This window comes from Microcaecilia unicolor, chromosome 6, assembly GCF_901765095.1.
Source record: "Microcaecilia unicolor chromosome 6, aMicUni1.1, whole genome shotgun sequence".
Classification (NCBI taxonomy): Eukaryota; Metazoa; Chordata; class Amphibia; order Gymnophiona; family Siphonopidae; genus Microcaecilia; species Microcaecilia unicolor.
In genome coordinates, this window is record NC_044036.1 from 218726330 (window position 1) to 218740832 (window position 14503).

At 43.0% G+C, this 14503-nt stretch overlaps 1 protein-coding gene across 2 annotated transcripts in view; it reads right to left on the bottom strand.

The window, feature by feature from the left end:
* Positions 1-588: 588 nt before the first annotated feature.
* Positions 589-14503, bottom strand: part of TPRN (taperin) — a 207917-nt gene continuing 194002 nt past the window's right edge. Inside the window, exon 4 of one of the 2 annotated variants that reach the window (XM_030206212.1) lies at positions 589-5157. In XM_030206212.1, coding sequence (XP_030062072.1) covers positions 5095-5157 — 63 coding nt within the window. In that variant the 3' untranslated portion in view covers positions 589-5094. The remainder of the gene's footprint in view (positions 5158-14503) is intronic. The other variant, XM_030206213.1, reaches the window with a different exon arrangement.

The window sequence follows — 14503 nt, forward strand, 5'->3', positions numbered from 1 at the left end:
GACGGCCAAGGGAGATATGATAGAGATCTATAAAATGAGTGAAGTGGAACGCGTAGACATGAATAATTTGTTTACTCTTTCCAAAAATACTAGGACTGGGGGGCATGAAGTAGTAAATTTAAAACAAATCGTAGAAAATATTGCTTCACTCAACGTGCAATTAAGATCTGGAATTTGTTGGCAGAGAATGTGGTAAAAGCAGTTAGCTTAGCAGGGTTTAAAAAAAAGGTTTGGAGCGCTTCCTAAAAGTCCACACGCCATTTGGCCCCCTAAATACAAGCTTTTACCAACCTTTCCTTCCAGGGAATTACTATGACAATAGCTGGTTTCTCTGTATTAATTTGTAGTTTGTATTATTGGATTTTGCACACTGCCTTTAGCTCTATGGCCACCGTGAGGACCTTTAATCATCAGATGCTTTCTTTCCGTCTGGGCACCTAATAAGAGCTGTTCACCAATAAGAGGCATATCCGGATCAGTTTCTGATGCACAATGAAAAACAGGTCCTGTGTGGACAAAATGTACTGAAAACTCAAAAATCATAATTGTACCATCCAAAATCAAACACCAGATAGGATTATTCTGCAGTGAAAATATTTATTGAAAATATTGTTTGACTAAAATTCTCTATCCAGTTACAAAATATGAAAGTTTTATATATTAAACTATAATGAAAAAAACTCAAGACACCAAGGTGAAATCAGCAAGACAGTGTCCAAGACAGTTTCTAAACTTTTACACATTCTTTTCCAAGATCTCTGGTAAAACTGCCTTTTCTGCTATATGATCAAATCTCAGTTCATTACCCCTGTAGTAAACACTGGATATCACTCAACAGCTGTATGCATATATTACTCCTTCTAGTCTTTGTTATCTCCAGAAGTGCTTAAACTTGCCCCAGGGTCCACTTCAGGATATCTCTAATAAATATGCATCCTAACAAATATGAGTAGCCTAATTACAATTTAAGTAATGCTGCACTTAAAGAACCACTATCCGCTCTTAAACTGCTATTCAAAAACCTTTATTATACTATTAAAGTGCTCCAATGGATGTTTAGCTGCAGAACCTTAACCATCAGCTCAACATAGAATCTTAACTCAGGAGATTGTAGAGTAATCCTACTATATATCAGTCATCAAGTCTTCAGTGCTGGAACTGATGTGGTTCACATATTGTTGCATAACGATAACACAGAATCGCATCTTCAGGGGCGGTGTTAAAGTTAAAGTTTTGAAGGGTATGTTAACTATATTATGTGTTATCAGAATTGTAGTTTTGAAAGATGCATGTATTTTTTATAAGTAAATTCTCAACTCACTGTAATTTGTGTTTTAGTCACTGCCCCTGAAGACGCGATTCTGCGAAACACAAATTTGTGTTGGGTGCTGACGATTTGTGTGCTTGAGGATGTTGAATTCCTTTAACAGCTAAAGCGAGGAAGAGGACTGATATACAAGTTTGGCAGCCTGTTGTATTATGTGCTGCAAGAAGGAATTATCTTTTACTTACTGACAGTTTGTCAAACCAAGCACAGTTCTGGATCTTGATTGAACTTTGTGTTGCAAGAATTATTATGCAAAAATATGTGAGCCACATCAGTTCCAGCATTGAAGACTTGATGACTGATATACAGTAGGATTACTCTACAATCTCCCGAGTTAAGATTCTATGTTGAGCTGATGGTTATGGTTCTGCAGCTAAATATCCACATGCTAGAGTACTAATTTTCATGAGCTGTGTGTTGTGAATGATATGACAGCACAGTGGAGAGGGTTTGGGGTTTTATAAAGGGAGTTGTATTTTGTACTGGAGCACTTTAATAGTGTAATAAAGTTTTTTGAATAGCAGTTTAAGAGCGGATAGTGGTTACTTTAAGTGCAGCAGTAATAAATATGCAAGAGATATTTGTAAGCACTGCATGCACATCTCTCTCTCATTTATTACAGAGATCCTGAAAACTTGATTGACTGAAGAGAGGGAATGCTAAAGGACCAGTCTGAGCAAGAATGCAGAATAATGTTTCACAAACGTTTCCTGGGGAACATCAACTAGTCAGGTTTTCAGGATATTCACAATAAATAATGCACATGAGGTAGTGTATTTTTAAATCTCTCTCTACTCGATTCAAATTTGTCTCATGTACACTCATCCCAGAAACATAAGTGACTGGTGCTACCCCAGGACAGGTCTGAAAACCACTGCTACAAACATATACAGAATAACATCATCAATGGAGTTGAGAAACTGTGCAGGAAAGAGAGGCTAGCAGGACAGTGGTTCCCAAACTGGTCCTAGGGTGCCTACCCAGTCTGGTTTTCAGGGCATCTACAATCAATCTAAATGAGATGAAAATTGCAGGCAAGAGGCAATGCATACAAATTTCTCTCATAAATATTCATTACAGATATCCTGGATAGGGAATTCTTCCAGGACAGCTTTGGGAAATCACTGCAGTATGGGAAATGCAGCAAGTCTACTAGATACAGCAACTGCTGATGTGAAAGACACACAGCAATTACCTACAGCAATAACGGAGCTGATCTAGCAGAAATAACCAAACTAATCTGGAGCCAGGATATCCCAAGAGCACAGACACATTAGGACAAAAGAAAGAAACATATATGAACAGTTCAGGTCACCTTTACAATTTAATGGAGTACAGCAGAATTTGGCCATGCCATCCAAAGGCAGCAGGAAATTTGCTGAGCATCCTAGCAAGTTTCTGCCCCCTCATCTATTAACTGTTCTCTTAGAAAACTTATTACTAAATCAAGTGCAAAATACAGAAACATACAGTCTATCCCTAAAGGCAGCAATTAATTGCGCCCATAAAGTCCCCATCATGAGTAAAATTCCCCAATAGAGACAAAATGGAAAATGTATGCAGCAGAAAGCACAGGAACCAGATCCCCAGCGACATGGCCTCAAATTTGCACCCAGCTGAATTCTTCATCAGCAAGCTTTCAGCTTCACAGAAGCTTGCCAGGTTATGTTTCACTTAGAACTTAATCCTCAGCATATGGAGTCCTGCTTCTAGAGGGCACATACCTACCAGTTCCAATGTATTCCTAACAAAGCAATATGCAGATCCCACCCAACTGCACACTTTCCTAAAATATGCCCACCTGTATCACAGGAAGAGCAGCCCGCTGATGAATGCCAGCTCTCTAGCCAAGCAGAAATGTTTGATAAAATAGGTATAAATTATGATTTTTTTTAACTTCTTACAGTAAGAAATAAAGTGCTCAAATGGGGAATTTCATGTGAAGCCTAAACCTGGATTGTCTTTTGATTAGCAATCTCCCAACAACAATTTTAATTTAGAAAATAAGCTATTGTTTTATCCCAAATGTGGTTCTGAATTGCTCCCCAATCAGTGGTGCTGCTGTGGGCCTGTGGCAGAACATTGGCACTCTCTAAAAGACTGGCAGAACTGTTATGACATTTTGTTCACGCCCATGGTCCTTTATGGTAAGCAAATGGTCAGTCACCAGTAAATCAGATTGCAGGAAACCTGTCCCCAGTGTTACTGCCTGTTACCATGAGGTTTATAATTAAGAGTAAGTATTTCAGCAAAAGCATTAAACCTATATGGAATTGAACCAAGATATGCAGAGGGTTGCTGCCTCCCAGCTGTGTAAGGGCAGCATTAAGAGGGCAAATATTATTCTACCTATGGGGCTGAATTTGGAACCAAACTATTCAACAAGGGTCATTAAGAAATATACTCAATCTTATTGGCCTGCATAAAACTAGCACTGGGCCTGGAAGCTACACATAATTGTTGCAATGTGCTAAGAAATGATGTAGGAATACAGATCAGTTTTCCCCACCCCTCGTCCTAAAGCTCGCTGCATGGCCTCATATGTAGCAAATGCCCCTTAATAAAGTGCTGTTATGACTTACAGCACACACCCCTGGACCATGCACACAGTAATAATCAGGTTTGATTCTTAATCCCTATACTGGAAGTGATGAGTGTTATCAATGGACACAGCAAGAAATGTAGCTTATTCTGCTATCAATGTGCAGTTAAGATACATTGCAATAGATTTCTTTATACACACACTTGTAGTACTGAAAAAAAAACACATTTAAGATTTATTTCTTTTTTTTGTGTGGGAGGGGGCAGCTGACAGGGGGATTGTTGCTAGCCTCCACTAATATAAGCATTGTAGAAATCCCAGTGTTGTTCTTTCACCATAGAACAAGATGACACAGATCACACTGAACTAATGATCCTGTTTCAGGAACACTCTCAAGCCAAGCTCAGCAAAGCACCAAGGCAGTATCACAAAATCATTGACTCTCCTCTTCTCTTCCTCCTCATATGGACCAAAATCTACAGAAGGGGAGCGAGTTTGTCCAACAGAAGACAACAATAATTAACCTAAATTTCATGTCAGAACCTCACACACAGCCTACTCACCTCATGCTCTCGCTTTTTAAACCAAAGACTGTTACAGCAACTGAACAAAACCCAGCCAAACCTTCACTACATGAAGAACAAGTGACAAAAAATGAAGTGCATACATTCACCCAAGAATACAATAAATGTGCTGTGTGTCCAGTGCTTAGAATCGTGGTTCCTGGTGCCAGTACAGAGCTATTTCACATAAAGGCATGCTGTGTATTTAACTGTCACCATGTCCTGAGATGCAATTAGAGAATACAAAAGCCCAAGGAATGTGGGAATCTAGCCCATACTACTTCCCACTGCATGCTCCAGTAGGTTCCACCATGAAAGATAAAAGAGAGTGGAACCATTACAACTTAATCTCAGGCCTAGAGTGAAAGTCCCATGGCACAGAGTTTGGTTGGCAGCAGTGTCCATACTTTCGATAGGAGGGAATCCAGCATCTGAAACACAGCAGCCAAAGATCTCAGTGAATACAGATAGTTTACTTCTAATGTTCAAGGAGCCAGAGGCTTCGGATTATCATCCAAACTTATCACTGCCCCCTCTCCCCAACCCCATGGAGTGTATACGATAAGCAGATGCTAGTACTGAGCAGCACCAGGCATCAGGAGTGCAGGAAACCTCTGGGGGAGGAAGTCACAGAAAGACCATGCAGGCAGGTCCCTCACCCATCAGAAGTACAGAGCTGGCTCACTGCTGAAATCTGTGAGGGAGTGGCTGTCTGCTGGGGTAAGCTGAAAGAAAAGAACACAAAAATCACAACTTGAGGAGTATCAAGAGAAAAATGACTCAGGCCCCCTCTCCAAACCTGCAGCACCGGTTAAATTGTCAAGTTGCTCCTCCTCCTCCTCCTCTTGCTGCTGCAGAAAAAGCGAAGATACTTACTTGTAGCAGGTATTCTCTGAGGATAGCAGGTTTCACATTCTCACAAGTAGGTAGATCTACATCGCCCGGGATTCGTTACGTTAGCCAGCACAGAAAAAAATTCAAGACCCTTTTGGGGCGTGTGCCGCGTCCCACAGCGCATGTGCAGAGTGCCTTCCTGCCCGAAGCTCATCCGCATGTCCTCAGTTTAATAAAATAGCATAAAAAAAAACAAAATATGAAGAAAAAACAACAAGGGGAGGTGGGCAGGACTGTGAGAATGTGAAGCCTGCTGTCCTCGGAGAATACCTGCTACAGATAAGTATCTTCATTTTCTCCGAGGCCAAGCTGGCTTACATTCTCACAAGTGGGGAATCCCTAGCATCCAGGCTCACTCAAAACAACAAACAGTGGTCAATTGGGCCTCGCAACGGTGAAGACTGAAAGCCGATTAACCTGTAACTATATAAAATCTAGCTGAAAGTGCAGCCTGGAACAGAATAAAACGGGCCTAGGAGGGTGGAGTTGGATTCTACACCCCAAACAGATTCTGAAACACTGACTGTCCAAATCAACTGTCACGTTGGGTATCCTGCTCAAGGCAGTAATGAGATGTGAATGTGTGGACTGAAGACCACATCGCAGCTTTGCAAATCTCTTCAATGGAGGCTATGTGGGCCACTGACCCAGCCATGGCTCTAACATTATGAGCTGTGACATGACCCTCTAAAGTCAGCCCAGCTTGGGCATAAGCAAAGGAAATGCAACCTGCTAGCCAACTGGAAATGGTGCGTTTACCGATGGCAACTCCCCTCCTGTTGGGATCAAAAGAAACAACTGGACGGACTGTCTGAAGGGCTTTGTCCGCTCCATGTAAAAGGCCAACGCTCTCTTGCAGTCCAAGGTTTGCAAGCTGCTTTTGCCAGGGTGGGCATGAGGATGGGGAAAGAATGTTGTCCAGACAATCGACTAGTTTAGATGGAACACCCGACACCAAATTCGGCAGGAACTTAGGGTGCGTACAGAGGACTACTCTATTGTGATGAAACTGTCACGTTTACAAAGCTGGAACTGGGTTTGTGAGCCCTTGGGCCACTACCGAGGAGCAAAACCACCTTCATCACTTCCTTCCTGCCATTAACCCATCCCCATTCCTCCTAAGCGCACCCCGTCTTCATCGCCTTCGTCGCCCTACCTCCCCTACCCTCCTCCGCACTCTTTTGCTCCTTCTCCTGCTATCTGCCGAAAACATCAATCCCAATCCAGGTCCCCCACACCCGTCCTCGTCTTATCCATGCAAACGTTTCCGGGATGTCTCCAATCTCATCTCTATTCCCCTCCTCCCCCCCCCCTTCTCATGTGCCCTGTGGAATGCCCGCTCTGTTTGCAACAAACTTTCCTTCACCCATGATCTCTTCATCTCCTGTTCCCTTCAACTGCTCGCCCTAACTGAAACCTGGCTCTCCCCTGACTCTGCCTCAGTCGTGGCCCTATGCCATGGAGATTATCTTTTCTCCCATTCTCCCCGCCCAGTTGGCCGCGTCGGGTTACTACTTTCGCCCTTCCTGCAGCTTTCAACCTCTCCTCATACCGCAGTCTCACTGCTTTTCATCCTTTGAAGTTCACTCCATCCGTCTATTCTACCCGATGCCACTCAGAGTTGCAGTCATTTACCACCCCCCTGATGTCCCTCCTCTCCTTCCTTACCGACTTCGATGCATGGCTCTCTGTTTTTCTTGAGCCCTCATCCCCATCCCTCATTCTTGGAGACTAACATACACACTGATAACCCATCAGACTCATACGCTTCTCAGTTCCTCACTCGGACATCCTCCTTCAACCTCCAGCTGAGCTCCACCACCCCTACTCACCAATCTGGCCACTGTCTTGATCTCGTCCTCTCCTCTACCTACTCACCCTCAAATTTCTGTGCCTCAGCTCTTCCTCTCTCTGACCATCACCTGATCACATGGGCGTAGACTGGGGGGGGCGAGGGGGGCAATGCCCCCCCAAACGACAATGACGACTTAATCTTTTTGCCCACAGCGGCGAACGGGCGGGCGAAAAAGCAGCAAGCAGCCAGGCTCGACTCCGTCCTTCGCTTCCTGCCTTCTCAGCGTCCCGCCCGCCCGAAAGGAAATGACATTAGAGGAAAGCGGGACGCAGAGAGGGCAGGAAGCAAAGAACAGAGTCGAGCCTGGCTGCTTGCTGCTTTCCCGCCCGGCACCCGCCCGTTCACCGCTGCAACTTTGGGAGTGGAGTGAGCCAGCCAGCCTATCTAGTCCACACTGTAAGTAAGGAAGCCATTTGGTTAATCTCAATTTCCACTCCCCCGCGCAGCCGTTGCCGTTCACTCCAGTGAGCTGCTGCATCCACGTTGTCATTCTTGGGAGATACTGCGAGGGGGGAGGGAGACGCTGGATAGAATCTAACTACCGTGGCAGCATTTAGCCTTTAACCTTGTGTGGTTTAAATTAGCTCAAAAAAGTTGGAGAGGAAGGGCAAAGAGGATGTTCAGAATTATAAGGGTGGGGGGAACAGTTCATGTTTCTGTTATAAGAAGGTGTTTGAACGTTCTAGCACAGAGGATCCATGAATTCTTGAGTTTATGGTATTTTTGTATCGCCTTCTTTGTTGTGATCATTTAATAAATTAAATAAAAGAAAGAAAGGAAAATAAGCTCAAAACAAACCTAAATTAAATGTTATAACTACTCTTTATGTATAGGGGATAACTTTATGAAGTGTTTTTCGTGTGTATATGATAGAATAAGCATGCATGTACTTTTATGTGATGTGAGTATAGGCAGGCGTCACAATTTATGTGTGTTTATAATATATACCTGTACGGGCATACTGTACAGTCACGATTTATTTGTAGCTTTTATAAAATAGGAGCTTACTTAGCCTCCCCACCACCTATCTGTATAGCAGTGAATATACAAGCTCGGCTGTTTAAATCACTTGTCCTGGGCAGGAAATGAATATTCAGCTGATATTCATAAGTAGTGAGCATTCCAGGGGCAGAGTTAGCACTTATGAAGTGTTAATATTTAGCTCTTGCTTCACCATATGCCTGGAATAGACTTCCTGAGCCGGTACGTCAAGCTCCATCTCTGGCCATCTTCAAATCTAAGCCAGTAGGAGAGAGAAAGAGAGAGATGGGAGATGCTGCGAAGGGGGAGAGAGGTGGGGGAGGCGCTGGATAGAAAGAGAAAGGGGATGAAAAGAAACAGGATGGGCAGGGGAGAGAGGAGAATTGCTGGACAACAGGGATTGATGGAGGGGACAGGGGAGAGAGGAAATTTGCTGGAAATGGATGGAGGAGAAGGCAGGGGAGAATGAAGAGTTGCAGGACATGGATGAATGGAGAGGAGGGCAGGGAGAGAATAGAAATTGCTGGACATGGAGCAGATAGCAGGGGAAGGAGGAGAATTGCTGGACATGGATGGATGGAGGGGAAAGAGGAAATTTGCTGGATATGGATGGATGGAGGTGAGGGCAGGGGAGAATGGAGAGGTGCTGGACATGGATTGATGGAGGGGAGGGAAGAGAGGAGACATGCTGGGCATGGATGGAGTGGAGGGCAGGGAAGAGAGGAGAAATGTTGGACAAGGATGGAGGGAAGGAAAGACAAAGGAAGGAGATGCACATGGATGGAGGGGAAGGGAGAGAGGAGACATGCTGGACATAGATGGAGGGGAGGGAAGACAGGAAGTAGCTGGACATGGATGGAGGGGAGTGAGGAGAAATGCTGGATATGGATGGAGGGAGGGGAGAGAGGAGACATGCTGGACATGGATGGAGGGAAGTGAGGAGAAATGCTGGATATGGATGGAAGGATAACTGATGAGTTTAAGGGCTGGTTTGGAACACGTTGAGGGCAGATACTGAAACTCGAGGAAGGATAGGGACAGGGCTACAGATGGTAGACAGGACGCATAAGGACACAGGAGGATGGTGGACATGATGAGAGAAAAAATATCAAATGGAAAGAAGACACTGCATAAAACAGAAGACACTGGAACCAAAGCGAATAGAAAAACTAAATGATCAGACAACAAAGGTAGAAAAAAGTATTTTATTCAGAATTATTTGGAATATGTCAGCTTTTTGAAATGTGCATCTGTGATATTTTGCATGTAAGTTTCAATTTTTCTGGTATTGCTGCATGCTAAGTTTGACGTCTTGAGTTAACTTTCCAGTTCAGTATTTTTGTATTCATATTTTTTGATTTCTAGTTCCTTGTGTCATGTCTGTTGTGTCATGTGTTTTTCATGTGTGATCAAGGTGCAGTATTCTGCTAGCGTGTAGAATTTGCAGCCCTTTTTGTTTTGCTTTTTTTTCATGAGGTAGTGTATTGGTGTTTTAGAGCCTGGTGTAATTACAGTTCTGCCTTTTCACGCATATCTCATACATATTCATTATGGTTATTCCCAAAAAAAGCCAGCTCTTTTTCCCTTCCTTCCTTCCTCCATATTAGCATATTCATTTGCATATATATATATATATATATATATGCATGCAAATGAATATGCTAATATGCTCTGCCCCATCCTTTGCCCCCCCAAATGAAACAGTCAAACTATGCCCATACCTGATCACCTTCACACTTCATCACCCTCCCCCTCAGTCCCGCCCAACACTTACCACTACTTCCAGGAATCTCCAGGCTGTCGATCCTCCCACCTTATCCTCTAGTATCTCTGATCTCCTCCCTTCCATCTTGTCCTCCGAGTCTGTTGACAAGGCTGTCTCCACTTACAATGCCACTCTCTCCTCTGCTCTGGACGCCCTTGCACCATCCATCTCCCATCCCATAAGGCGTACTAATCCCCAGCCCTGGCTGACCCCTTGCACCCGATACCTTCACTCCTGCGCCCGATCGGCTGAACGCCTCTGGAGGAAATCTCGCACCCATACTGATTTCATTCACTACAAATTCATGCTATCCTCCTTCCAGTCCTCCCTATTCCTCGCCAAACAGGTCTATTACACCCAATTGACTAACCCTCAGCTCTAACCCTCGTCGTCTCTTCGCCACCCTCAACTCCCTCCTCAAAGTGCCCTCGGCTCCCACCTCCCCCCCTCACTCTCTCTTCAATCACTGGCTGACTACTTCCGCGACAAGGTGTAGAAGGTCAACCTCGAATTCACCACCAAACCATCTCCTCCTCTTCACCCTATAGCCCACTCCCTCAACCAACCAACCCTTGCCTCCTTCTCCTCTTTTCCTGATATCACCAAAGAGGAAACCGCCCATCTTCTTTCCGCCTCGAAATGCACCACCTCCATCCCCACCAACTTACTTAACACCATCTCTCCTACTGTCACCCCCCCCATCTGTCATATCCTCAACCTCTCTCTCTCCACTGCAACTGTCCCGGACACCTTCAAGCATGCTGTAGTCACACCTCTGCTCAAAAAACCATCATTTGACCCTACCTGTCCCTCCAACTACCGCCCCATTTCCCTCCTACCCTTCCTCTCCAAGATACTTGAACGCGCCGTTCACAGCCGTTGCCTTAATTTTCTCTCCTCTCATGCCATCCTCGATCTGCTTCAATCCGGTTTTCGCCCCCTACACTCGACAGAAACGGCACTATCTAAAGTCTGCAATGACCTGTTCCTTGCCAAATCCAAAGGTCACTACTCCATCCTCATCCTCCTCGACCTATCTGCCGCTTTTGACATGGTCAATCACAATTTACTTCTTGCCACACTGTCCTCATATGGGTTCCAGGGCTCTGTTCTCTCCTGGTTCTCCTCTTATCTCTCCCACCATACCTTCTGTATAATTATGGTACAGCCAGAGACCCCCCCCACTGGAATGGTGGAGGGCCCAGTCACAGAGCTCAGGCCAGTACAGACCTTGGCTGAGTCAGAAATCTGATGGCTGACATAACTGGGAGCTTACTGGAAAAGTATGGCCTAGTTTGTAGCCCAGATTGAGGCCTAAATAAGCTAAATTAGGAAAAGTTAATAGATATGGAAACAAAATGGAGGAATTCAGCACAAAATGGAAGCCCATATCTGTTACAAAGTGGAATTTTCTCTAATGTAAGTTAGAAAAACAAGTTGAGAAATAAGTGAGTCATAGCAGGTGCAAAGAAAATAGGGAACTAGCTGTTCCAGAGAGGAGGGAGACTTCCTGTGAGCAGGATTGTGGTCAGCTGGTCAGCTGGTGTGAGAAAGGAAAGGCGTAGCAAGATAGAAGCTACTGATTTGACTTATACCTTAGCAAATAAACTCCTCATTCCAAATGATGATTTGTGGGCTTCACTTAATGATCAAAGGCTGTAAGTATAAATGCATTGTATAACTTGTCATAAGGCTGGTATCTTTTCCTTAGACCTAACTTCTCCTTTAGAGGCAATAACTCCCTGATTACCCCAGTACTAGTGTTATTTAGAGATGGAGTCAGATTAAGGTCACTCTAGCCTTCCTGGGGGGGGCTCGGGACCCCCCAATTCTCAACATTGGTGACCCTCCGTTCGATTTAAACACGCAAACAGAATTTTTGTCAAAGTGGGTGTTGATTATAGCTCTTGACTAAAATTCTGTTGTTTTATCTTCCAATTGATTGCTGTCTCTCATAGAGATCTGGGCTCCTTTCCTCTGTACAATCTATTCCGTCTCTGTTCCCTGTAGCCACTTTAGTTGCTGTTCCAGGTTTAATTTTAGCTGCATAGCATAATTTTTGGCTGAATTTATAAACTGCTGTTTTATTTTTGCATTCTAAAACTGTTTCTGAGACTTTCAGAATTAAGATGCTTTATTTGGCAATCTAATCTGTTGCCCGGTTTCGTTAAAACTCAGAGACAGGGTTTTTTTTTTTGTTTTTATGCTGCAAGAGACAGCTTGGTAGATCTTATCGTGTTCCACAATGTGGTTATAAAGTTTTAAAAGTTTGCTTAAAAGAGGAGTTCTCGACACTAAATCTTATCTCTATTTCTACTGCGACATTTTTTTTTTCACTTCCCCTTTTCTCGTTTGGGCGGTGCCCACTTCCTTCCTCTTCTCTGCACTTTCTCCCTCTCGTCTCTACTAATCTCAAACTTTGGAATCTATCATTAAATCCCTTTTCTAATAATCTTCTTTAATAACGTCTTGATTTGCCTCCGTTGGTTACTACAACAACACTTTCCTTTCCTTTTGGCTATGTTCCCTGCTCTAGCCTGTCACTCCGTTACATTTGCACCTTTCTCTTATACACACGCTATTTCTCTGCTATACCATCTTGTCATTTATTTCTCTGACTATAAATATTCCCTGTGACAGGTCTGTTGTCAGTTTTAAGTATTGTCAGATCGTTTCTCTATCTTGCAAGTACATTTTATGCCTTTAGTGCTTCGTGTCCGTTTATGCACCGTAAATGTGCTCTTGTGCCTTTACTTTTGACAGACTGCCACCATCTTCCGTGTTAATAATACTTTTTCTTTTCTCATTTACACACCCATCCTTTGGGCACAATCCTGATACGTCTCTCTCTATCCTGTCTTTCACTGTTTTTTTATATATCTCTATTGTGAAATACATTTCTTGGATCATTAGTTGGATATTATTATAAGCAATTGATTGTTAGCATTCTAACTAAAGACTATTATAAGGATATTTACATTTGATATTTTGCAATGTAATATTTTAACTATAGCTGTGTGAGTCCGTTTTTTTGTATCTGGACACATAGATGCAGCATTTGAAGGGGTAATGGAAGTGACTATCTGCAATGTAGTTTCATGATAATATGACTTAGAAGCTATTTATGTATTTTTAGCCCTTATTAATGAGGTATTTTTGGCTCCGGGACTTAGCTTAGGACATGGTTTCTGTTCGGCATGATTAATATGCATTCATTTCCTGTAGAACTGTTTGCCCGAAACTGTTTTTGGTACAGTAATATTGTGTTCACATTTTATACATAGCTCATTTATGGCATTGTTTCCTGTTGTATCGCATTTACAGCTTTACGCAAGTTTAATCTGCTTAACTAGATTTACTAGTACTTCTTCTCCGTAAGCATCAGAGTTGTAAAATTACTTATCTTCTGATGAGTCATTTAGTGGTCTGCAGAGTTCGTTGTATGTGCATTTCTCTACATGCTGCAGTGTACGAATGTCTTTTTGCTTTCATTTTTTTTTCATTTTGTTTGTTTATTGCTCGTTCCTTTACTCCCCGGTACTAGGGAGAATATAAAGCTGCTTGATTAATGGTCCACAATGCCTGTCCATCAATCTCTAAGTCCCACCCACTTCCCTATTTTCTGCATGTCAGATATTTTTTCAGACTTTTATGCTTGAACTGCGATGCTCAAGTTTTGTGTTTTAATTTTATGGTCATAGCTACACAACTTTTTTATTTCTTTATTTCTCCACTTTATCTTTACATATAAAATACTTTCCTATAGTACCACAGGTATAACTGTATGAATGATTTTATTTTTATTATTTGCCCCGTCCTTGCTCAATTTTTTGTGTCCTCTTTAATGCTCTTGAGTTTCCTTCTCGTGGTTTGTTGAGTGGAAGACATATTGTCTAGCGATCGAGGAACGTGAAATTTTTCACATTTTTGTTTCTGGCTTATGTGTTCTAACTAATGACTTTTTTATGGTAGTACCTTTCCCGAAGAGCTTATATGTGTTTTATTTCCTTTTTTTTTATTGTCCTTTCTTGCTACCTCTGAAGTAGGTTTCAGGGGTTCTTCCTAGGGATATGTCATATTTTTATTCTTTCTTTTCCCTCTTTTTTTTTTTAAATTATTTTCTACTAGTGTCACGCTATAACCATTGGCTTTGATATCGATGCCTGGGGCTTACACCCATTTGAGGGCCACAAAACCCTTCAATGGATGACGGTATCTCAATTATTAGATTTTAAGCAGAATTCCATTCCATTTTCGGAGTGGCCTGCGGATTCGGCCTTATTGCCCACATATGAGTTACCTAGTACAGATGAGCGTGGGGGCAATACAGAGACGTCTAGCGCCTTTCATTGCGAATGTGTACAGGTTGACTCGGGCATTCAAAATTTTAGAAATGGTTAGTTGTATACGCGGGAGAGCCTAACCTGTACAATTTTCTTTTTACAAGCGTTGTAGCGCTAAGGGTTTGTTGACCCTGCAGATGGTTTGTAGATCACTGCAGGTCCATTGGGGTGATTATGTTGTAGCTAATCAGCGGAAACCCATTGGACCGCTGCTCTTCAACTCATGAGACCTT